This window comes from Carassius gibelio, chromosome B19, assembly GCF_023724105.1.
Source record: "Carassius gibelio isolate Cgi1373 ecotype wild population from Czech Republic chromosome B19, carGib1.2-hapl.c, whole genome shotgun sequence".
In the NCBI taxonomy this organism is placed as follows: Eukaryota; Metazoa; Chordata; class Actinopteri; order Cypriniformes; family Cyprinidae; genus Carassius; species Carassius gibelio.
The window spans coordinates 15,267,376-15,293,757 of record NC_068414.1 but is presented as its reverse complement, the minus strand read 5'-3'; the positions used below and the strand labels follow the sequence as shown (position 1 = coordinate 15,293,757).

The 26,382-nt window shown below is 36.6% G+C and overlaps 2 protein-coding genes across 6 annotated transcripts in view; one reads left to right on the top strand and one right to left on the bottom strand.

Moving 5' to 3' along the window:
* Nucleotides 1–21,783, top strand: part of LOC127978867 (zinc finger and BTB domain-containing protein 12-like) — a 36,574-nt gene extending 14,791 nt beyond the window's left edge. For 2 of the 5 annotated variants that reach the window (XM_052583828.1, XM_052583827.1), the window contains exons 4-5: nucleotides 10,483–10,674; nucleotides 11,049–14,119. In XM_052583828.1, the coding sequence (XP_052439788.1) occupies nucleotides 10,483–10,674; nucleotides 11,049–12,068 (1,212 nt within the window). In that variant the 3' untranslated portion in view covers nucleotides 12,069–14,119. Of the gene's footprint in view, nucleotides 1–10,482; nucleotides 10,675–11,048; nucleotides 14,120–20,992 lie in introns of those variants that run through there. The other 3 variants (XM_052583831.1, XM_052583830.1, XM_052583829.1) reach the window with 3 other exon arrangements.
* A 694-nt stretch (nucleotides 21,784–22,477) lies between these two features.
* nelfe (negative elongation factor complex member E) lies at nucleotides 22,478–26,371 on the bottom strand. Its single transcript, XM_052583360.1, has 11 exons — nucleotides 26,275–26,371; nucleotides 26,001–26,085; nucleotides 25,589–25,658; nucleotides 25,352–25,497; nucleotides 25,191–25,265; nucleotides 24,823–24,860; nucleotides 24,463–24,728; nucleotides 24,171–24,315; nucleotides 23,860–23,914; nucleotides 22,850–22,952; nucleotides 22,478–22,756 (listed from the first exon to the last, which is right to left on the bottom strand). The coding sequence occupies exons 2-11, from the start codon at nucleotides 26,073–26,075 to the stop codon at nucleotides 22,686–22,688; spliced, it is 1,044 nt and encodes a 347-aa protein (XP_052439320.1). The 5' UTR covers nucleotides 26,076–26,085; nucleotides 26,275–26,371; the 3' UTR covers nucleotides 22,478–22,685.
* Between the last annotated feature and the right edge of the window lie 11 nt (nucleotides 26,372–26,382).

Here is a 26,382-nt window from a genome sequence, read left to right as displayed (position 1 = left end):
AAATACTTTTACAGATATGTAGAAATGCCATTTTTACATGTAAGAATAGCTATGGTAATGAGATCATGAATATTAATGAGATTTTCGACACTCCTCCTTTTTCAGCATTTGCCAAAGATGGCAGAAGAACGTCCACGTGCAGAAACGGCTCCTCTTTTATTTATTTTTGTCAGTGAAACTTGAAAAATTATATTATGTCCGGATTCATTTGTAAAAAAAAATTGTTAATTGTAAAAAAAAAAAAAAAAAAAAAACATTTATGCTGTTTCCTTTTATTGGCCACCAAGTCCTTCGGATAATTAAAGGAAAAGTGAACAAGGCATTAATTTAGTTTTAAAAATAACTTCATGTCGCTTTTTCAGGAGTTTATTTTTGTTTTTATTACACTTTCTTCTGATACATCAAATAAAAAACACATCTAAAGGAAAAAATATAACAGATAACAATGCATCATACAAACGGTTTACTGGACTTTTTTTTTTTTTTTTTTTTTGAATATCGTTGGCTACATTGAATGAGTCGTGTCCTAAAAGGAATAATTTTTTATATAACATTTTATCCGGTTCTTGAAGCATCGGTGGACAAGAGGAATGGTAAATATATGTACACTGTTATACAAGCTGTATACTCACTACTTTACATTGTAGCAAAGTGTCATTTCTTCAGGTACTGTCATGTGAAAAGTTATAATAAAAATACGAAACGTGAGAGGTGTACTCAAAGCCAGTCAGTCCATCAATCACTACAATCTGTAATACAAGACTATAGAAAAAAAAAGCACTTATTTTTGTTACATCCACAATCTATACAGGTGTTCCGGTAATACTTTAAAGTTAAAGTAATGCACAGAACCGATTAAACAAGGTACAATTCACAATGACGGTGAGAAAAAAAAAAAAAACATGTTTTATTAAAATAATCATTCTGAATAATTCATACATGACAAACAGCTGAAAACGATAATAAATACAAACACAACTGTATAAATAAAAGCGGAAAAAGATTAGAAACATGCACATCAGCACCACACTCTATTTAGCATAACACCGCCTGCAATAGGCTACTGGGTGAACTGGAATGTAGTAACATATTCCTAGTACACAGATTCCACATAGCCATTTCTCTCTAAATTGCTTTCGATATATAATCGAAAAAGTGTCTTAAATAAATGTTAAGTAATGTAACGTCATAAGTCTGGTTGCAAATTTTAATCGATGTATTTCTAATGTATGCAATGCACACTAATGCTATTTAATTTGAAATTAAATGCCATCCAAACGGTAACTTTCCGGAGCTCCTACAACTAGCCCTAACCTTACACAATATCCATGTTATTTTTCACTTTTCGATAATTTCGTTGAGTTTTATTGAAAATACATGCCTTTCCGATGTGATACGGGACGTGAAAAGGATAAAGAAAGAGCTCGGCAAAAGGCGGCATCGAACCCAGGTCCGTCGCGTCAAAACGTACATGCTTGGCGCTTAACCATCTGCGCCACAGAAAACAATAGTACTCTAACGTCTTTTAACATCTTTGACAAACACTACCCTACGTTTGTAGGTGGAGTTAAATCGTCCCTGTCGAAATAAAAACAAAATAATTATTAAAAATAGCCTACAGGAGCGTTTTATTTTCATAAGAGGGCAATCGAATGTGCCCATTCTCTTTTGTGCTCTGTATCTTGAAGTTTATCCGCCATAAACATTCATAAAAGGTTGCACTCGTCATTAAATTATGCACATATCCAAAAAGGAGTTCATTGCTATGCACATATCCAAAAAGGAATTCATGATAACTAAAATAACATTTTTTACTAGTGAAAATGTAATTTTAACATGTAACAATTAAGTTAAAGATATCAAGAATTATGTGTATTACTAGTTGTAATTTCATTTTTGATATGATAAACGCATTTTTGCATTTCTGATGACGTCATTTGTGATATCAAGAATACGTGTCGTTACTAGTGGAAATGTAATTGTTGATATCAACAATTCAATTGTTGATATCAAGAATTGACGTCGGTACTAGTAACGTGTGATTACTGATATCAAAAATAAAGGTCTTTACTAGTAAGAATTGTATTTCTGATATGTGAGATCGGAGTTTCAACTAGTAAGAAAGTAATTATTGATATCAACAATTAAATTTGAATGGAAGTCTATGGTGGCATTTAACTAGTGAAAATACAATTCCTGATATCAAGAATTAACATTGTTACTAGTGGAAATTGAATTGTTGATATCAAGAATTAACATTGTTACTAGTGAAAATTGAATTGTTGATATCAAGAATTAACATTGTTACTAGTGGAAATTAAATTGTTGATATCAAAAATAGCAGTTGTTACTAGTAGAAATCTAATTCCTGATATCAAGAATCAACATTTTAACTAGTGAAAATCGAATTGTTGATATCAAGAATTAACATTGTTACTAGTGACAAATAAATTGTTGATATCAAGAATTAAATTGTTGATATCAAGAATTAAATTGTTGATATCAAGAATCGACGTCTGTACTAGTAACCACGTGATTACTGATATCAAAAATAAAGGAGATCATGAATATTAATGAGATTTTCCGACACCCCTCGTTCAAGCGTCAGCATTGGCCAAAGATGGCAGAAGAACGTCCACGTGAAGAAACGGCTCCTACTTTATTTAATTTATTTTTTCGTTGAAACTTCAAAATTATATTATGGCTGGATTATTATTATTATTATTATTATTATTATTATTATTATTATTTTGTTTGTTAATTGTAAAAAAGTAAGTTGATGCTGTTTCTTTTTATTGGCCACCAAGTCCTTCGGATACTTAAAAGGAAAATTGAACAAGGCATTCGTTTAGTTTTAAAAGTGTCTTCATGTCGTTTTTTCAGGCGTTTATTTTTGGTTTTATTACACTTTCCTCTAATACATCAAATAAAAAATAAAAAACAACCAAAAGGAAAAACATTAAAGGGGATAATGCATCATACAAACGTTTTACTGGACCTTTTTTTTCTTTTCTTTTTTTATAATATCGCTGGCTACCTGAATGAGTCGTGTCCTAATATGCATTATGAAGCAGCGGTGGACAAGAGGAATGATAAAGTCTATTGAACCTCTTTCTCATGTCTGTCTCAGCCATTTCAATGTTATGAAAGCCCATGAAACCTTGGGCTTGGATTTCACCAGAGCATCACATGTTGCCACTGGAGTCCTCTTCCAGATCTTAGAGACCTTGTGCTCTTCCACCGTTCCATTTGACGATGCCCATGCTTGACCAATCCATCACCTTTCACCTCAGCTTCTTTAGCAATGCAGTGGTCGTCTTGAAGGTGTGTTTGGGGTCGTTATCATGTTGGAATACTTCCCTGTGGCCCAGTCTCTAAAGGGAGGGGATCATGCTCTGCTTCAGTATTTCACAGTACACGTTGGCATTCATGGTTCCCTCAGTGAACTGTATCATCTCCCCAGTACCGGCAGCACTCATGCAGCCCCAGACCATGACACTTCCACCACCATGCTTGACTGAAGGCAAGACACATTGTCTTTGTACTCCTCACCTGGTCGCCGCCACACGCTTGACACTATCTGAAGGGAATACGTTTATTTTGGTCTCATCAGATCACAGGACATGGTTCCAGTAATGTCTTTAGTCTGCTTGTCTTCAGCAGACTGTTTGCAGGCTTTCTTGTGCATCATCTTCAGAAGAGACTTCCTTCTGGGACGACAGCCCTGCAGACCAATCTGATGCAGTCTGAGCACTGACAGGCTGACCCCCCACCCCTTCAACCTCTGCAGCAATGCTGGCAGCACTCATACGTCTATTTCCCAAACACGACATCTGGATATGATGCTGAGCACGTGCACTCAACTTCTTTGGTTGACCATGGCGAGGCCTGTTCTGAGTGAAACCTATCCTGTTAAACCACCGTGCTGCAGCTCAGTTTCGGTGTCTTGGCGATGTTCTTATAGCCCACGTCATCTTTATGTAGAGCAACAATTATTTTTTTCAGATCCTCAGAGAGTTCTTTGCCATGAGGTGCCGTGTTGAACTTCCAGTGACCAGTATGAGAGAGTGAGAGCTAGATTAACACACCTGCTCCCCATTCACACCTGAGATCTTGAAACACTAATGAGTCACATGACACCAGGGAGAGAAAATGGCTAATGGGCCCAATTTGAAAATTTTCACTTAGGAGTGTACTCACTTTTGTGGCCGGCGCTTTAGACATTAATGGGTATGTGTTGAGTTATTTTGAAGGAACAGTAAATTTACACTGTTATACAAGCTGTACACTCACTACTTTAAATTGTAGCAAAGTGTCATTTCTTCAGTGTTGTCACATGAAAAGGTATAATAAAACGTTTACAAAAATGTGAGGAGTGTACTCACTTCTGTGAGATACTGTATATTTAATCAAGTTTGTTTTATTGGGGTAAATTATCTACAAGCTTTAAACATATTTCTATGCACACCAATAATATTAAACTACTGTCGCTACACTACGGTTATACACATTTATTGCATTTATTTTCAATTCAGCCAGAAACCTATGAGTTATGATGGATCATCAGTTATACTTCACAGACCACATTGCTACAACGAGCCAGTCCTGCAGATTTGCCTTATACAACATTAGGAAGATTAGACCTTTCCTGTCAGAGCAAGCCACAGAACTTCTTGTCTACTCTCCAGACTGGACTATGGTAATGTCCTCCTGGCTCTTCCTGCATGTACTATCAAGCCTTTGCAACTGATCCAGAATGCAGCAGAAAGGGTTGTCTTTAATGAGTCAAAAAAAGCTGACGTTACTCCTCTCCTCATCAAGTTACACTGGCTACCAGTAGCCGCTTGCATCAGATTCAAGGTACTGATGCTTGCCTACAAGACGACCACTGGCACGACACCAACATACCTAAACTCACTGGTTAAATCATATGTGCCCTCCAGAAGTTTGCACTCTGCAAGTGAACGATGCCTTGTGGTGCCATCCCAAAGAAGTTCAAAATCACTCTCACTGAACTTTTCCTGGACTGTGCCCAGCTGGTGGAATGACCTCCCAATCTCAATTCGTACAGCTGAGTTTTTACTCATTTTCATGAAACATCTTAAGACTCATCTTTTTCGCAAGCACTTAACCAACTAATACTAGCACTTTTCTTTCTTTTCATATTTAATATAAAAAAAAAAAACCTGGCTATGCGTTCTGTACTAGACTAACTGAGACTTGTCATGGCACTTGTATACTGTTGTTGTTCTCTTGTTGACCTGACTGCTTCTATTGTTCTCATTTGTAAGTCACTTTGGATAAAAGCGTCTGCAAAATTATTAAATGTAAATAAAACTGAAAAAGGCTTAGAAGAATCCTTAGAAATCTGAAAAATTAATACCACAGCCTTAATCTTTCAGTTGAATTGGCTGATAGTTTAGAGTTTGATTTTGCCAGGGGCTATTTGAATACAATGAATTATATTTACACTAAGTGAAAATAGCATATTTTATTAGCAATAGATTCTATTTACACTTTTAATAAATATGAGTATTTTCTTACAGTAATAGTTTGATGCTGTTCGTGCTACTTAGTGCAAGTAGTGACCAACATGTGCACCTCATTATTGTTGTAGGCCACATTATAAAACAGTATAGGCTACAATAATAACATACTGAGAGTAAATTATAATTGTTATTTACAAATGATTAAATGGAAACCGTCCCTACAACTAGCCCTAGCCTTACACAATCTCCACGTTATTTTTCACTTTTCGATAATTTCGTTGAGTTTTATTGAAAATATATGCCTTTCGATGTGATAGGGGACGTGAAAAGGGTGAAGTAAAAAGCTCGGCAGAAGGCGGGATCGAACCCGGGTCTGTCGCCTCCAAAAGCGATTGCTTCACGCCCTACCACCTGCGCCACAATCATTGATAGTTTTTAGATGTCTTTTTGCAGTTTTGACAAACAGTAACACGCGTTGGTAGGCGGAGTTAAATAGTATCTGTCAAAATAAAATACAAATAATTATTAAAAATAGCCTACAGAAGTGTTTAATTTTCATGAGAAGGCAATCGAATGTGCCCATTCTCTTTTGGGCTCTTTATTTTGTCGTCTATCAGCAATAAGCATTCATAAAGGGTTGCACTCGTCATTAAATTATGCACATATCCAAAAAGGAGTTCATTGATATGCACATATCCAAAAAGGAATTCATGATATCTAAAATAAAACTTTTTACAAGTGAAAATGTAATTTTAACATGTAACAATTAAGTGAAAGATATCAATAATTATGTGTATTACTTGTTGTAATTTCATTTTTGATATGATAAACGCATTTCTGCATTTCTGATGACGTCATTTTTGATATCAAGAATACGTGTCCTTACTAGTGAAAATGTAATTGTTGATATCAAGAATTAAATTGTTGATATCAAGAATTAAATTGTTGATATCAAGAATCGACGTCAGTACTAGTAACCATGTGATTACTGATATCAAAAATAAAGGTCTTTACTAGTAAGAATTGTATTTCTGATATGTGAAATCGGAATTTCAACTAGTAAGAAAGCAATTCTTGATATCAACAATTAAATTTGAATGGAAGCCTATGGTGACATTTAACTAGTGAAAATACAATTCCTGATATCAAGAATTAACATTGTTACTAGTGGAAATTGAATTGTTGATATCAAAAATAGCAATTGTTACTAGTAGAAATCTAATTCCTGATATCAAAAATTAACATTGTTACTAGTGGAAATTGAATTATTGATATCAAGAATTAACATTTTTACTAGTGAAAATTGAATTGTTGATATCAAAAATAGCAATTATTACTAGTAGAAATCTAGTTCCTGATATCAAGAATCAACATTTTAACTAGTGAAAATCTAATTGTTGATATCAAGAATTAACATTGTTACTAGTGACAATTAAATTGTTGATATCAAGAATTGAATTTTTGATATCAAGAATCGACGTCTGTACTAGTAACCACGTGATTACTGATATCAAAAATAAAGGAGATCATGAATATTAATGAGATTTTCCGACACCCCTCGTTCTAGCGTCATCATTGGCCAAAGATGGCAGAAGAACGTCCACGTGCAGAAACGGCTCCTCCTTTATTTATTTGATTTGTTGTTTTGAAACTTGAAAGTTATATTGAGGCTGGATTCGTTTTTGTAAATCGATGCTGTTTCTTTTTTTTTTTGGCCACCAAGTCCTTCGGATAATTAAAAGGAAAAATGAACAAGGCATTCATTTAGTTTTAAAAATAACTTCATGTCGTTTGTTCAGGGTTTTATTTTTGGTTTTATTACACTTTCTTCTATTAGCCTATATAAAATAAAAAAAATACATCCAAAAATAAAAACAGGTAATAATGCATCATACAAATATTTTACTGGACTTTATTATTATTATTATTTGGAATATCGTTGACATGAATGAGTCGTGTCCTAATAGGAATTATTTTTATATAACATGTTGTCCGGTTCTTGAAGCATCGGTGGACAAGAGGACTGGTAAATAAATTTACACTGTTATACAAGCTGTACACTTGTAGCAAAGTGTCATTTCTTCTGTAGATACTGTATATTTAATCAAGTTTGTTTTATTGGGGTAAATGATCTACAAGCATTTAACATATTTCTATGCACACTAATAACATTAAACTACTGTTGCTACACTACAGTTATACACATTTATTGCATTTATTTTCAATAAATAAATCCTTATAATCTTGCTCCCTCTAGTGGATAAACGTAATATCACAGCCATCATCTTCCACTTGAAATTGGCTGATAGTTTAGAATTTGATTTTGGCAGGGGCTATTTGAATACAATGAATTATATTTACACTAAGTGAAAATAGCATATTTTATTAGCAATAGATTGTATGTACCTTATTTGATAATATGAGTATTTTCTTACAGTAATAGTAGTTTGATGCTGTTTGTGTTGCTTATTGCAAGTAGTGACCAATATGTGCACCTCATTATTGTATTAGGCTACATTATAAAACAGTATAGGCTACAATAATAACATATTGAGAGTAAATTATAATTGTTATTTACAAATGATTAAATGGAAACCTTCCCTACAATTAGCCCTAGCCTTACACAATCTCCACGTTATTTTCCACTTTTCGATAATTTCGCTGAGTTTTATTGAAAATATATGCCTTTCGATGTGATAGGGGACGTGAAAAGGGTGAAGTAAAAAGCTCGGCAGAAGGCGGGATCGAACCCGGGTCTGTCGCCTCCAAAAGCAATTGCTTCGTGCTCTACCGTCTGCGCCACATTAACTGATAGGCTAATGATGTCTTTTTGCAGTTTTGACAAACATTAACACGCGCTGGTAGGCGGAGTTGAATATTCTCTGTCAAAATAAAATAAAAATAATTATTAAAAATAGCCTACAGGAGCATTTTATTTTCACGAGAGGGCAATCGAATGTGCCCATTCTCTGTTGGACTCTTTACCTTGTCGTCTATCCTCCATAAACATTCATAAAGGGTTGGACTCGTCATCAAATTATGCACATATCCAAAAAGGGGTTCATTGATATGCACATATCCAAAAAGGAATTAATGATATCTTAAATTACAATTTTTACTAGTGAAAATGCAATTTTAACATGTAAGAATTAAGTTACTGATATCAAGAATTAAGTGTATTACTAGTTGTAATTTCATTGTTGATATGATGAACTTATTTCTGCGAGTGATGACGTCATTGTTGATATCAAGAATACGTGTTGTTACTAGTGGAAATGTAATTGTTGATATCAAGAATTCAATTATTGATATCAACAATTAAATTGTTGTTATCAAGAATTAAATTGTTGATATCAACAATTCACATGTTTAAATGTTAAAACGGCACCAAAACTATTACAGATATCAAAATGCATTTGTTACTAGTTACAATTCTAAATTCACATATCAGCTTTGTATTTCTTACTAGTAAAAATATAATTTTTGATATCAACAATGACATTTTTACTAGTAAAAATGTGAATTCATGATATCAACAATTTAGTTGTTACTAGTTGAAATGTTAATTCTTGATATCAAAAATGTAATTGTTACTAGTGACACTGTTCATTTCTGATATCTGAAAATGTATTTCTGATATCAACAATTGGGAGGGTAATTTCTGATATCTAAAATGGCATTCTTACTAGTAACAATTACATTCATGATATCAGAAATGAACATTGGCACTAGTGACAATTAAATTGTTGATATCAAGAATTAAATTGTTGATATCAACAATTAAATTGTTGATATCAAGAATAGACGTCTTTACTAGTAACTATGTGATTACTGATATCAAAAATAAAGGTCTTTACTAGTAAGAATTGTATTTCTGATATGTGAAATCGGAATTTCAACTAGTAAGAAAGCAATTCTTGATATCAACAATTAAATTTGAATGGAAGCCTATGGTGACATTTAACTAGTGAAAATACAATTCCTGATATCAAGAATTAACATTGTTACTAGTGAAAATTGAATTGTTGATATCAAAAATAGCAATTGTTACTAGTAGAAATCTAATTCCTGATATCAAAAATTAACATTGTTACTAGTGAAAATGTAATTGTTGATATCAAAAATTCTAATTGTTACTAGTGGAAATGTAATTGTTGATATCAAGAATTAACATTGTTACTAGTAAAAATTGAATTGTTGATATCAAGAATACATATCCTGCGAATGAATAAAAGTTAATTTGGCTTGCCATATGACGCTTGCATTAATTTCAGCATCTGAGCTTCAGAGTTCTCTCTCCTTCAAGCGATCTGAACTTTTCAGCTCATCTCAATGGACACACAGCGCACCTGTATTTGACACTCTGTAAACTCTTTGTGAATGCGCACGACTCACCGTCACTTTACTGTTTCATGTTTTGCTCACACATGCAAAGAGAGAGAGAGCGAGAGTCTTACCACGCTTAAACAACACGCTATATGTAAACTATTCTTTGTTGTCTTCTCCTGTCAAAATAATGGATTAAATTTAGAATTATTCATATTCATTTTCAAACAAGCAGAAGACATACCAGTTTCTCCGGTAGTGGGCGGAGCTAATGGGCAAATGGCAATGGCTTTTTTTTGCGGCTAGCATCAGCAAAGCATTGCATCGCCATTGACCCCAAAACAATCAGCGGATGGAGGGCGGGTGCGGCTTTAACCCGCTATCTCCAAGAACAACCAATTGACTTGGACCCCCAACCCCCCCCCGCCCCCCCCCCCCCCCCCCCCCCGACGGTTATGTTATGAACCGTCACATTTGACTCAAGTCATAACCGTCATCACCAATTCTGAAACCGGCACACCCCTACACAAAAGCAATAATATTGTTTTGTGACTATGGCTCTTTTGGTATTTGTTGGGGTTTGACAGCCTATGCTGATTAATCAATTTTAGTAAAATTATGCATTATGTTTATCCTTCTCTCTCTGTTTCTCCCATTAAATGTCCAGACTGTGAAATCAGAAGACCCTCAGTCAATGCTAGTGATTGTCAGTGGAAGTACCCATTCATTGGGATCCATTTCGTCCCCTTCTGATACGGCGTCACTGCATCCTCACAGTTCAGGAAAGGAGCTCCAGGCTGCTGATGCAGAACTCTCCAACATCTCTCACAAAGATGACAGAGATTTGACCATACACCATGTAAATATCTCTCGGATTTGCCGCATATGCTAACAGTGCCAAAAGATGTAACGATAATTATTATTAGCAAGCGAACCGTTTTTGCAACTGAAGTTTATAAAAGGACACCATTCAAATATTTCATTTTGGTATCACAATTGTACATTTTGAGACAAGGGAGAAGGGTCTGAATTTGTGAAATGAGCATCTTGAAGAGCTATATTAAAAACTGCAAAAAGATGTGATATTTGCCAGCAGAAATAAAACATGGTTGCTATATTACTGCATATTGCTGGCGGTCCTAAATCAAATAGGGTCACATCAGCACTTATTTTGTAGAGTTAGTTTGCTCAGTTGTGGTTTACTATTACTAATTTATGTTTTTACCCTAACAGGTTAAAGGATCAGATGCATCTGGTCATTTCGAGGGAGAGGACAGGCCTGAGAGTGATGTCTTTCAGGTGCAGATCAATGATGAACATCAAGACCCAGAGAAGACCTCTGGTGCTGAGGAGGAAGACAGAGAAGCTGTTGTTATGTTGGATGATCACGGTCAGATGGACGCAGGTATAGAGGAGCACAATATGGAAGGGCGAGCCAAAGGGAACGGCATCAGAGGGACGGGTCGCATGTGGAGACGACGGCACGGAGAGCAAAGGGGAGGCAGAGGAAGAGGCTTCAAACACAGGAAGCGCTACACTTTCAAAGATCGCAAGCTCATGGGTAACTATCAGGAGGCTTGGCGGTTCCCAACACCTGATGAGATAATGGGCAATTTTGGAGCAGACTTTGGGGCTGATTACCTGTCCAATCAGCATCTCGCAGACGGTACCGTCAGCATTGAGTACAGGCCTGGAGAGGGACACGGAGAAGAGATTGGCTCTGATGGAGGTCCTGCACACTTTGGTGTGGAAGCTTCCAGCGGGGAACAGGGAATGGGAGTCGGGACACATACAAATGAGCATGGAGCTGCTGACGAGTCTGTGGCAGTGGTGGGATCCACGTCCTGCGTAGCTGGACCAGTGGTGTGTGAGCAGTGCGGATTAGCGTTTTCCTCAACTCAGGATTTAGCCATGCATTCCCTGTCAACACACCGGCTGTACGTGTGTCCATGCTGCGGGAAGCACTTCAGCCACTCCAGTAACCTCAATCGCCACATGATCGTCCACCGTGGAGTATCCAAGCTCCACTGCTGCCCCCTGTGCCACAAGACCTTCACTCAGAAGTCAACACTGTGCGACCACATGAACCTGCACAGTGGAGAGCGCCCACATGTGTGTGCGTACTGCCACGTCAGCTTCGCCCACAAGCCTGCTCTACGCCGTCACCTGAAGGAGCAACACGGAAGAACCACGGCCCAGAATTATCTGGAAATGCAGCGAAACAATGAGAGTGGTGCTGGGGACGGGGTTTAGATCACATTTAAATTGGGTTAATGATATCAGAATTAACACTATTTACTTTCTTAATACACATTTCTATGTTTATTGTGCACAATTTATCAGTGCACATTAGGTAAAAGTGTATGTCTTTGTAATCAGTATGTAATAACTGTATTGTTGCTTCAAAATGATTCAGAATTGTCAATGTGTAGCCGAACACTGCCAAAGCATTTGAGCCTGGAGAGAATGAATGGCTTCATACTCTCACAGCAACAGTTCATCCAATATTAAATCTGTTTTATAATTTGTTCACCCTCGTGTCATTTCAAACATCTATGACTCTTTTTTTCTGTGCAACACAGCAAGATATGAAGAGTTCGTTAGCAAAAATTGATAAATGTCAGTTGCTGCACATTATTGTCCACCTGAAACCTAAACACATTTTGTCTGTACAACGATATTGTCCAGTTTCAAGGCATCGCAACTTCACGCCCCCTTGTCTTTTGTGAACAGAAGCCGATAAGTCCATTTTAGCAAGTAAGCGCACTGTATTCATGTCAGGTGATAAAGCAGTAGGTCAATCATGTTGAAAAGACACGCTAGCTGAGAGGAGTTTCGTCAAAACTGACTAAATGTAATCGAGGATGGATAATTTTGACAAACTTGATGAACGTGATCTCTTCTTCGGTGCGTAAAGGAAAATAAAAGCTGAACCTCTTTCATGATACCTCGAAAAAGCAGCACGTTACAATGGTGAAGGAAAAGCTCGGTGTATTACGTATAATTTAATACCATCCATAGATTTATGATCACAACAATGTTTGTCAGGCATCTACATGGCCATCTGAGGAGATTACAAAGATTAAATGTGTTTTTGTTTAACTCTGAAACATGAAATGTGGAGTTATCTGCTTTTGCTGTGAAATAAACTTTTAACATATATACAGTACAGACCAAAAGTTTGGGCACCTTCTCATTCAAAGAGTTTTCTTTATTTTCATGACTGAGTCACACTGAAGGCATCAAAACTATGAATTAACACATGTCGAATTATATACATAACAAAAAAGTGTGAAACAACTGAAAATATGTCATATTCTAGGTTCTTCTTTTGTTTTAATTACTGCTTTGCACACTCTTGGCATTCTCTTGATGAGCTTCAAGAGGTAGTCACCTGAAATGGTCTTCAACAGTCTTGAAGGAGTTCCCCGAGAGATACTTAGCACTTGTTGGCCCTTTTGCCTTCAGTCTGCGGTCCAGCTCACCCCTAAACCATCTCGATTGGGTTCAGGTCCTGTGACTGTGGAGGCCAGGTCATCTGGTGCAGCACCCCATCACTCTCCTTCTTGCTCAAATAGCCCTTGATGCCTTCAGTGTGACTCTACAATTTTCAGTCATGAAAATAAAGAAAACTCTTTGAATGAGAAGGTGAGTCCAAACTTTTGGTCTGTACTGTATATGTAAACAATTTTCAAATGAGCTCTTCATATTTTGTTTGAATTTTTCATTCAAGTCAGTATGCACCTTTTTTTTTACTGTTACTTAACCATTTAATTCCATACCAAGCTGGTTTATATATGGTTTATTTTCCACTGTGAGCCTGACAACAGAGCTCCCATTACAAATGTGTAAGTCATTGTCTTGGGAATGCAAGTGTTTACAATCAGCCTTGTTGTGGAGGATGATCACATATTTCCTTTTACTTCACTCGAATAGTGTGCTTGGCCAGCTGTCAACAGAAACTAGCAGCCAGATGTCCTGAGCGGCCATCCTTCACTACACTCATTCTAACAAGCACGGTTTGGCTCAAATGGACGTCTAACTGTAACCATTCCTTACTGTTCTTAGCCCCATTCAACCGGACAGTGGAAAAGCGGTTAATGATGTTGTTTAAACCTCGAAGTTCTTCAAAACCTCTTCATTTGTAAAGATGACAGAATTTCTCTGCTTTTACCACACAAGAGCACAGATACTACAGTTTTCTGTTGTAGTAAGAACATGTGTTTGTCATTTTTGTTGTAGTGCAACTTTAGTGTCCGTATGTTACCAATTCAACAACGCCTATTAAAAACATTGTGTCCCAACTGTAGTTTTCTTGCTGTGAATTATTCCAACAGAAAACACAAACAAGCAATTTGGTCAAAAAATACACATTAGCAGGATAGTCAGGAAACTGTAATAAAAAAAATAAAAATAACGCCCTCAGAAAAATGACTGAATCCTGACAATAATTCATTTAATTGCTTAGATTGATAAATTTGATATTGTTATGGTTTTAAAAGGGTGTGTCTCTGAATTTGTTTGTGGCTGATGTAAAATATGGTAAATGCAGGGCCAGGCTGGAGCACTACCTCAAAACAGGATGGCTGCAAATTACCAAAATGTGTTTCAAAAACTACAGAACAGTAAAACTACTATTAGACACTTCTAAGATGTATGCTGTTGTTACCTTTGAGAGCTATTTGTGTCTGATCAAACACATTTAATTTATTCACTATCATGTATTAATTCAGTGATGTTTAAAGTTTTCTAGCTTTAATAAAATCAATTAATTTTGATGTTACGTTATGAAGCACATTTTTAGGTTAACTTTTTTTTCAGTGTAGATGCATAAAATACCTGTAAATCCCATGTTATTTCCTCCTTTGCAATTTCACAAAGGCTAGAGTATCCGATACTAGTCAATAATATTCATCATTGATCCTAACAGCTACTTTATTTTTAATTTTTTTAACAACTTTCAGGTGAATGCTTTCATTCTGCAGGACCCATTGAATTGAATTTCAACATTCACAGTCGATTTCACAATTCAAAGAAGTTAAAGGTTTAAAGGAATATTAAATCTAATCGTTTTTTTGCAAACTTAATCATCTAAGTTGAGATAATTTACTGTCTTCACCTCGATGCTTAAGACTCTCATCTCTTTCCAAATCAGTATTTGACTCTGAATGGTCAATCACAGCATACAGAAATCAGTTTCCTATTTGCAATGGAAATTTAGTAAATCCTAGTGCTCTTCTGATACTTTCATGTGTCTCCAAACACACCTCAAACTCATTTTCATACAGATGCAGTCGACGCCGTCATAGACGTCTATCAGTTGTCGTGGCCTAATGGTTAGAGAGTCGGACTCCCAATCGAAAGGTCGTGAGTTCGAGTCTCGGGCCGGCAGGAATTGTAGGTGGGAGGATTGCATGTACAGTTCTCTCTCCACCCTCAATACCACGACTTAGGTGCCCTTGAGCAAGGCATCAAACCCCCAACTGCTCCCCGGGCGCTGCAGTATAAATGGCTGCCCACTGCTCCGGGTGTGTGCTCACAGTGTGTGTGTGTGTTCACTGCTCTGTGTGTGTGCACTTCGGATGGGTTAAATGCAGAGCACGAATTCTGAGTATGGGTCACCATACTTGGCTGAATGTCACTTTCACTTCAGTTGTGAATGACCTTAAAGAGCTTCAGTAAGAATATAAAGTATTATCTCAGTGTTTGTCTTGTTGCTAAGCCAAAGTTGTTTTTTTTCTCTGCGTAATATGCAGAAAAGATTAAAATAAGGCACTTTAAAATCAAATCAATCTTTTATTCAGACACATTCGTAAACCCTCTGTATAAAAAGCTCAACATCTCGGTCCTGATCACGTTGTGTTTGTTTTGTTATAATCAGAGGTAATGACAGGCTGTATATAACACGTATTAAACTACACAGATACTATATTTAGTGAATGTCTATATACATGCCAGAGTTTTAAGACTGGATGTCCTGTACAGAGCACATTCAGGGCTTTTCAGAGATCCTAAATATTTGGATGTTTCCACTCCCTCTCCTTGGTCTTCAAAAATGTCTGAAATGCATTTAGTGACACTCTTATGGAAAATGATAATATTTAGTTTTTAACATTTAAATCTGGCTAATTTATCCAACTTTGTGTCATGAATCAACATCTCAGGAAACTGTTACAGGGTTTCAAATCAAAATCTGATTTCCTGTTACGAAACAGGACATTGACTTCATACATGTCCTCATATGAGGACCATGGGACTAAAAGCATGTTTATTACGCATTTTTGGAGACACAACAAATGCAAAGGGGAAAGAAATTATATTTCCAAATTCCTATGACATATTATATATTATTATGAAAATCTTGTCAATTATTACTCCCATTATTACACTTTTTTTATTGCATGTTGCCCCAAAAACATATTACTATGCAAATTAGATTTAGTTTATAGATACATTGTATTTAATAAGAAAACCCATTTATGGACATTTTACATTTTGCATAAAGAAAAAAGTTATATCAAATCATTCTGTTATAACAGTTGAGAATCATCTTTATACAAAGTTTGGTAAAAAAAAAAAAAAAAAAAATTATAAATAAATAATCCTGAAAACTAAAAATTTACTGGTGATTTTAAAAAATCAATTGTTTTTGCCTATGCATGTTTATAATTGTCTTTTTAATAAAAAAAGAGTCGCAATGTCCTCTTTTTTTCAATGTTCTTTTTTTGTGATGACATGAAAAAAATCCTTAAAACTGTTCTGAGTCTCGGGAGGTTAATACTGTGTGTTGTTATTGATCTACAGCTGTTTTTATATTTTGTTCATTTCGGGGGAAAAATAAGTTCAAAAAAGCTGATTGACAGTATACTGTTAACAAACTTTTCAACACCCCCACGCTGCTGGAGGCGGGGTGTAGATTAATGTAAACTTGTCACAACGCTTGCACTTATGCCCTAAACAAAACAACGATAAAATGAAAAAGTGTAGGTGTGAGATGGACACGAATGGTCAGAATATTATAGACAAAATAATAATGATTTGCAGCAGTACAAAGTCAAGTATGTTTGCAAAACAAAAGAACAATAATCAGTCCTTTCTGGGAAGTGTGAATGTCTGTCTCACAGTCTGAAAACTTTAGCATGATGTGGATAAAAGTGTCAGAAAAAAAAGAGTCAGTTTGTTACTTTATTTTATTAGTGTTCATTTATTTTATTAAAATACATTACAGGCCAAAAGTTCGGAAACATTACTATTTTTAACGTTTTTGAAAGAAGTTTCTTCTGCTCATCAAGCCTGCATTTATTTGATCAAAAATACAGAAAAAAACAGTAATATTGTGAAATATTATTACAACTTAAAATAATAGTTTTCTATTTGAATATACTTAAAAAAAAATATTCCTGTGATGCAAAGCTGAATTTTCAGCATCATTACTCCAGCCTTGAGTGTCACATGTAACATCAGTCGATCACATGATCATTTAAAAATCATTCTAATATTATGATTTATTATGAGTGTTGGAAACAGTTCAGCTGTCTAATATACTTGATGAAGAAAAGGTTAAAAAGAACTGCATTTATTAAAAAAAAAAAAATCTAATAATATATATTCTAATAATATATTTTCTTTACTATCACTTTTTATCAATTTAACACATCCTTGCTGAATAAAAGTATTGATTTTATTAAAAAAAAAAAGAAAGAAAAAAATACTGACCCCAAATTACTGACGAGTATTGTTATTACAAAATAAAGATTTCTAAAGGATCATGTGATAATGATCCTAAAAATTCAGCTTTGCATCACAGAAATAAATGATAATTTAAAGTGTAATACATTTAAAAACAATTATTTTAAATTGTAATAATATATCAAAATATTACATTTTTTTCTGTATTTTTGATCAAATAAATGCAGGCTTGATGAGCAGAAGAAACTTAAAAATAGTAATGTTTCCAAACTTTTGGTCTGTACTGTATATATATTGTTACACCTTTTTAATATTTAATATGGTGTCATGATTTACTTTTGATAAAAACAACGGTTTATTATTGTGTATTTGATTGGCGTTTCATTTACTGTATACCCTTTAAATTTGCTTATTAAAATAACTACAGCAGCAGTATGGTGTAACATTTATTTGAAACATGCATTTGGTACTTGCTACATTATATCTTTACTCTTTCCTTTCATTCTGTTCATGGCTTTGGAAAACTTTTCTTGGATGTTTCTCTGCGTCACTTTTTGCATAATTCCGGGTCGTCGACACCAAGCTTAGTTACAATTTCTTTCCAGGAATTAAATACTTTCTCTGAATCTTTAAAGTCTCTCCGCGAGCGATCGTACAGGTGCAGATATTTTTGTGTATAGCTCAGCTATTCGAGTGTATTCAGGAGATGTTGCTCTACTGTAAGGCCGCCGCAGAATGAGGAATGAACCGGAAAAAAATTTGCATCTCAAAGAAGGTGGAGTTTCAGAACACACCCACCAATTGTCTGCCACAGACCAATGGAAGCTCAAAGGTGTTTAGGATCCAAAAAACAACCTCCCCCAGAACAGTCGCACTGACAAAATAAACTCAAAACGAACTTCATTTCGGCCAGACTTTGTTCAAAATGACGTCATATCAGTACGTTCTTCGATTTCTTTTGAAGTACACCGAGGCCTTTAGGCTTACTGTGCTTTTGAAGAAGCAGCTCTGAGCAGTTAATAAGTCCACTGTTCTTCATAAATATTCTCCAGGTCTGGCATTTTGTTTGGATTTCCAGCATCTTCTGCACATTAAAGCTTTTTCCAACAGTGACCATATGATTTTGAGATCCAAAGCTGTAAACAGTGTTGGAAACTCAGCAGCGAAAACTAGGAGACTTCAGCAGGACTCTTTATTGAGAGCATGCATGGCACTGCAGTCATCAAAAGTCCTGCTGAAGATACACAAGAGTCTCCTGGTCTTCGCTTCCGAGTTTCCAATAGTTTTGGTGCCGTGACCCGGATAGAGCTTCTCGCCTCACATTGTTCCAGACAAAATTCCAGATTATTTTTTTCAGCTCAACAAATATTTGACGAGTGTTACTCTATCCAAGGAACAACTAAAGACCAGTAAATGTGAAAATCCTCTGCGACGCAAGAGAAGTGTTAACAAACACCTTATCCTCTGCTTTCCCATGGAAGAAAGTTCATCCTCTGTTCAGTCAGAGAAGGTTAACAGCAGTTACAGTGTGTGTTAACATATTGGTTATCCTCTGCTTTGCCAGGGAAGGTTTAATACATTATGACTTTGTCAGGGAAAGTTAACAGTCAGGGGGTCTATAGTGCACTGTCTGATGCAATACTGTAGCTGACGGCTGCATGATTTTAGAAGTAAAGTTCATAAAGTCATTACTGCTGTGATGCTGGGAAATGTCAACACCTGTTGATGCTTTATTTGTCTGTAATTTAGCCACTGTATTGAATTAATACGTGGGGTTGTGTTTGTTTTCTTCTAAAAGAGATGTAAAGTAATCAGATCTAGCAGTTTTTATACTTTTCTATAGGATAGGTTACTTTCTTGCCATTCAGTACAAATTACCTCTAGTTTTGTTTTCCTCCAGCTGCGCTCCTTTTTCCAGGCTGCTTTCTTAATGGTGCGAGTATGCTCATTATACCACGGTGTTAGACTGTTTTCCTTAATCTTCCTTAAGCGTAAAAGGCAAACCGTATCTAAAATACTAGAAAAGAGAGAGTACATAGTTTCTGTTTTACTTCAAGTTTTTTTTCTGAGGAATCAACTCCGTGTGACAGTATTTAATCTAGAGTATGATTTTGACAATGAGTTGGACCTGACACGTGTTGTCTAACCTCAATAGAGCTGATCTCTGATGCTGATCCCAATGCATTTTTATCATTATCAGCAAGGATATTAAAATCAGTAACAATTAAGGCTTTATCTGCAGCCAGCACTGACTCGGATAGAAAATTCCTTAATTTGCAGATTTTCTCGTAAATGTTTTAGATATGGCTTGGTGGCACTTGGTGTTAAGGGACGAATGTAAAATAAAAAAATGTAAAATAATTTTAAAATACAATTTTAATAATCATTCTATTTCTATGAGTATATGGAACAATACAGATAAATGTATCATTGGAATCATTTTCAGAGTGATTTTTGTTTTCTAGCCGATAAACAATAAAACATTGACAGGAAATTAAATTCCTTTCAACTTTAAAGAGGTTGAGCATATAAAGTGGCAGACAATATAAGTGTAGCATGTGATTCTAATATACAGAATGTGCATTGGTGCATTTGTGTGGACGCAGATATAGTTAACCGTGTAGTTATTGTTCTTGGTGTGAATGGACCTTTGGTATTGTTTTTTTGATCCTGCCAACAAATACTTTGTGTATCCAGCAGGTGTCGATGTTGCACAGCTCGGCGGTGGTGTTTGAGCTCCTGTTACACAGGGATGCTGCAGTTCAGTGTCAAAGAGATTGTGAACTACCTGACTGCAGCCAGCTACCTGCAGATGGAGCATGTGGTGGAGAAATGCAGAGGAGCCCTGAGTCAGTACATGCAGCCCCGGAGTCGCAGCCCCATTGTGAGTATCCCAGCCTCAAACAAGTCTATTAAGACTGTGCAATCAGAAGACTGTCCATCTATGCCAGAGATTATCAGTGTAGGTACTCAATTATTAGGATCTCTAACAGCCCTCAAAAATGAGACTGATTTGACCATACATAGTTTAAATCTGTGTTGGATTTGCTTCAGATGCTAATAATCATCATAGAGACAATGTTTGGAGACAATGAAGGATCTGGAAATTTGTATAATGCTCTTTTGGAAACAAGTATTTCATTGTAATCGTTGTAATATTCACTATGCCACCAGTGAAATCATTGCTAATCATGAATATTAAATATATCACCCAACCTTAATGGGTAGTTTCCCTTGCACCACAGATGATTTGCTTTTTCCATAAAGACCCATCGCCAACAACAGTCATGCATCAAATTGACATCTGATTTCTATATCGGTGTAAATCTCTACCAATCTGAACACCCGAAAGGATTAGATCAGCTCTTAGTGTGGATGTTTGCTTGATTGTGGTTCACTAATTTATGTTTTCACCCTAACAGGTTAAAGGATCAGATGCATCTGGTCATTTGGAGGGAGAGGACGGGTCTGAGAGTTGTGTCTTTCAGGTGCAGATCAATGAGGAACATCAAGACCCAGAGAAGACCTCTGGTGCTGAGGAGGAAGACAGAGAACCTGTTGTTATGTTGGATGATCACGGTCAGATGGACGCAGGTATAGAGGAGCCCAATATGGAAGGGCGAGCCAAAGGGAACGGCATCAGAGGGACGGGTCGCATGTGGAGACGACGGCACGGAGAGCAAAGGGGAGGCAGAGGAAGAGGCTTCAAACACAGGAAGCGCTACACTTTCAAAGATCGCAAGCTCATGGGTAACTATCAGGAGGCTTGGCGGTTCCCAACCCCTGATGAGATAATGGGCAATTTTGGAGCAGACTTTGGGGCTGATTACCTGTCCAATCAGCATCTCGCAGACGGTACCGTCAGCATTGAGTACAGGCCTGGAGAGGGACACGGAGAAGAGATTGGCTCTGATGGAGGTCCTGCACACTTTGGTGTGGAAGCTTCCAGCGGGGAACAGGGAATGGGAGTCGGGACACATACAAATGAACATGGAGCTGCTGACGAGTCTGTGGCAGTGGTGGGATCCACGTCCTGCGTAGCTGGACCAGTGGTGTGTGAGCAGTGCGGATTAGCGTTTTCCTCAACACAGGATTTAGCCATGCATTCCTTGGTGTCACACCAGCTGTACGTACTCACAAGTCTGCTCTGCGCCGTCACCTGATAGAGCAACACAGAAAGACCATGCCCCCAAACCACATGGAGATGCAGCAAAACAATGAGAGTGGTGCTGAGCTAGGGTATAATTATATTTGAATAGGTGAAGTAGGTGTTATAATGAAATTTGTTTTTTTTCATTAGGTCATCGTATACTTATATAATTATTATTTTGCACAATTTGTGGTCACAGCTTTTATGTACTTGAATGAGCAACTGGGAGAGAGTAAAATCTCCTACATCATCCTGAACTCACTATTTAGTTGTGTTTTACACTATTATTACTTGTCAGACTAATTCATATGCACCTAAACCATATATGATGCCCATTTACCCACTGGCTCTTGTAATTTGTTTCTTAATGCTGAAATATTGAGTGCAGCAGTTTCTCACGTTTTTTTTTATATTTTCCCCAATATTCATGAGTAAAATTGTATATCTCATGGGAGAAAAAATAACAGGAAAATCCCATTAAGCCTGATGTTACTCTTTAGTATGCAGATGGTTTATATAACAGTGCATGCCTCTATATTTGTGTTCTCCGTTTTCTGTTTCCCTCTAGGCAAAAAGAGGTTTTAACTAGAGCTCATTTCATCAATACCATCTAATGTTGTTGTGAATTGTTGGGGGGAAAAGCTTGTTCCGCACAGCAGAGGCCTGCAGTAAATCAGTTATTATTCAGTCACAAACCCATCTACACAAAGCTCAGATTTACTTGATGTCGCAGGGAAACACTCAACAGGCTTATAGTTTCTGCCTGTCCATCTCTGAAGATGTTTAGTTAGCTCATATTCATATTATAAAGTCAACACAGGCATGCTGATGGAAAAGTTTATTGATTATTTATTGAACACAATGACATAATCCATGACTGAGCTAAATGTCCAGAAACACTGAGCATTAAACGCTGCTAATTAAAAGATAGAAAAGAACAGATTTACTTGGAAACAAAGTGTCTGCATGTATGTAGACAAAATCTAATGTCGGACCTTTTCACAAGTTTAACATATGCTAAATAACTGTTTTCAGAAATCTTCAGTGTAGACGACCTGGCTCCGTTTGTCTCTGTACGAGCCCTTGGCACTGTTCTGCACAGCTGTGAAGGACAAGAAAAGAAGACGGGAATAGAAACGGGTTAGTCAAGTGTGCAACACTCAGCCTGCTTGACTGTTTAAAAGTCTTTATTTACCAAGAGAAGCCCAGACAGATTTCCCCGTGGCAGCATCAAGCATGGGCTGCTTCCTGGCAATGCTGACTTTGATGTTGACATCACCCACGTTAGTGCCATTCAGCTGAGAGACAGAAACGGTTTAAAAACAGGGTTCTCTTACAGTAAATAAATTAAGACAGGGTCCTATCACAGAAAACTGATTTTTCTTGAGCATGTGTAATGCTGGAGTGTTAACATGCAATGCAGACGAGCTTGAATATACACAGTACAGAAACTCTACAGACCACAACAGACTATTTATGGATGCAAAGCTGCAAAACGTCAGAAATCAACAGCGTATTGATGTCAGAGCCATGAGCCCATTACACAGGACCACTAGAGCTCTCATGACTGTCCATAAAAGTAGTCAGTGGGTCTATGATCACTTGTGTGCTTGGCTTTTAGTGTACCAAAGCCGTCTAGAATAGTTTTTGGTACCTGAAATAATACCAAATAAAACTTAAACTGAAATAAGTGCAAGCTAAAGTACTAAAACTGCTATAACGGAAATAAAATATTAAAACTAAACTTATATTATAAAGGTATTTAAAATGACAAAGGCACTAAAATGTGTGTATATATATATATATATATATATATATATATATATATAGGTATCTAAATAATTCTTAAATAACATTAGATGCACTTTGCAAATGAAAAATGTTCAAGTTTGACTTTATTCAAATTTTTAGCATAAATCCTTAATATTGTGCAAGGATGCAGTTTGGATATACAAATTATTCTGCTGCCAAATACAGAATCAAGTATGGATTACTAAAACTATTATGGATCACGACTGGTACTTGGTCATCACTTATGATTTTATATAGACAGCCAACTATCTATAGATATATATACATGCAAATTTTATTATTTCATGTGAACTGAGGTCATTTATATGTGGTATTCTTTAATGGTGCACAGAGGAAGTATAAAATATGACAATACTAAAGTGTGGAAAGTTGCTTCTTAAATGGACTACTGACCTCTGCCACAGCCTGGTCTGCTGATTCAATCTTCTCAAAGGTGACAAAGGCACAACTAGCAAGAAACAGAGGGCAAATGGGTTCAATATATTGTGTTTTCTCAGACATTTCTCAGTTCAAAAGAAGGAAACTGTATATATACTTGGTCAGAAGTGACTGTAAGGACATTTACAATGTTACAAAAGACCTATATTACAGTTTTCACAAAAATATGAAGCAGCACAACTGTTTCCAACATGGATAATAATGAGAAAAGTTTCTTGAGCACAAATCCTTTTCAAATTCCCGTAAGAATCAGAAAGCAATCTTACTTGCGTGGCGAGTCCATCGAGAGGTCGATGATGTTTCCATGCAGTGCAAAGGCCGAGCGCAAGCTGTCTTCCACTAAACCCGTGCCGTATACATACACAGTGTTTCCTTTGCGCACACCTCTGCGCTCTGGATACGAGTCTGACCCTGCACAACATTAGAGACGATTAGACGTTCAGCAACTATTAGAAAAGACAGATGCATGAAATATTCTCAGTTCCTTACAAACACTGCAGTGACACAATATGAACACTGAACAGAGGAAGTGATTTATTTCTGCACAGATTCCCTTACGTCTGTAGGGTCCGTCTCGCTCTCTGTCTCGCTCTCGTTCTCTGTCCCTTTCTCTATCCCGGCTCCTGTCCCGTTCATGTTCACGGTCCCGTTCTTTTTCCCTGCCTTTTTCACGCTCCCTCTCTCTGTCCCTGTCTCTGTCTCTGTCCCGTTCTCTGTCTCTTTCTCGATCTCTCTCCCAGTCCACCTCTCTTTCCCGGTCGCGCTCAGGATCTCGACTCGTCATTCCTCCCTCATCATCACGAGATCGATCTCCAGGAACAAAACTACAAGAAAAAGAAAACTGCTTTAAATTTGACTGCAATGCTGTTTCTGTGTATGATTATTATTATTTTTTTACACTGATTCCAACAGTCTCACCTTTCATACAATGATTTCCTGTGGGCTCGTTTAGCAGACTACAGCAAGAAGAAACAACATGGTGTTATATTTAATATACTTAACAGACCTATTTTTGTATTATTTTTTATGTTTTTAAAGACTGCAAATTAAAGTAGAAAAATGTGTTATTGTGATCTCTGAAGGATCATGTGACACTGAAGTTTAAAAGTAATGATGCTGAAAATCCAGCATTGCATCACAGGAATACACTATTTTTTAATATTTTCAAAAAGAAAGCAGTTATTTTAATCCTAGTAATATTCCAGAATATTACTGTTTTGTTGTTTTTTCGAATTAAATAAATGCAGCCTCGAGTGGATCATTTCTACAGCAGAAAACAGCATTACATCAGAAGGCTCCTCATCTGCAGAGACGCTCCTTTGAAACGGCAGGAATGCTGGGGCAGAACCTTTCTCAGGATCCTGAGATACAAAGAAAATCCATAATTAGGGTTTTGTATGAATAACAAACGGATCATTGCCATTAATGAGGTGAAAACATCTCTTACTTTCAGTTTACCCTCAAGTGTTCTGGAGCGCTTGAAGCCGGAGTTCTTGTTCTCTGATTTGATGGCGCTGATCGCTCCGGACTTGATCAGCATTTTGGCCTGCTCCGTTGCGGTCGCTGTGTCCACCACCGGCTGATCTGACAGAGCTTAACAGAGACACTCAGAAAGATCATTCCTAGATCACAGATTTAATGCACATGTGTTTCAGGAGAGTTTATAAACTATAAATGGACTTACTGCGCTTCAGTGCTGCCTGACTCGTCTGACTGGTGGAGCTCTGTTTCTTCAGAGCCATTAGGGCCTTTTTCTACAAGACATAACGTAGACAACACTACATGTCAAAAGGATTGTTTATTTATTACATATATGCTTCTTTTTCACCTTTGTTAGCTGGGGCTTAAATACAGTTAAACTGACTTTAGCTGAATGAGCTGCTTTACGGTTTCATAATTGATGCATTTTTGGAACATTAAGACAATGTTATTTTCCTGTTTATTATTATTATCTGTATTGTATAAATCATTCAAATGTATTTCTAAATGTAAATAAGACTTTACCTTTTTAAATATTATTATTTTACGATAGTGCTTTTATCGGTTGCAAAATGTAGCCTTAAAAACATAATGAGAATCATGACTATAGTTTTCACCTTTTTCTTTAGCTTAGCATATTTCTTCTGCAGTGCTTCCTCCTCTTCTGTCAGTGAGCTGGGAAATATTGCCATTTTCGTGGATCTCAAGGAGAAAAAACAACAACAGCAATGTTTGAGCAGATGCCCTAACGTTACATCTTTACCAATCAATGCATCGCCGTATTAACATGCTATCAACGTTTCCGTTACATGTGGATTTAAACAACGTAAATTTTTCTTTTTACATTTTTTTTGTAAAATGCATAAAAGACAGGGCTTTGTATTAAATTACCTTAAATTCAGAAAATGAGAATAAGCTGCAGGAGTAATTCCTCACTCGGCGCACAATTATGACGTAATGTGTTCATCCGCGATCCAGCGCAAACAAAATAGTTTGTCC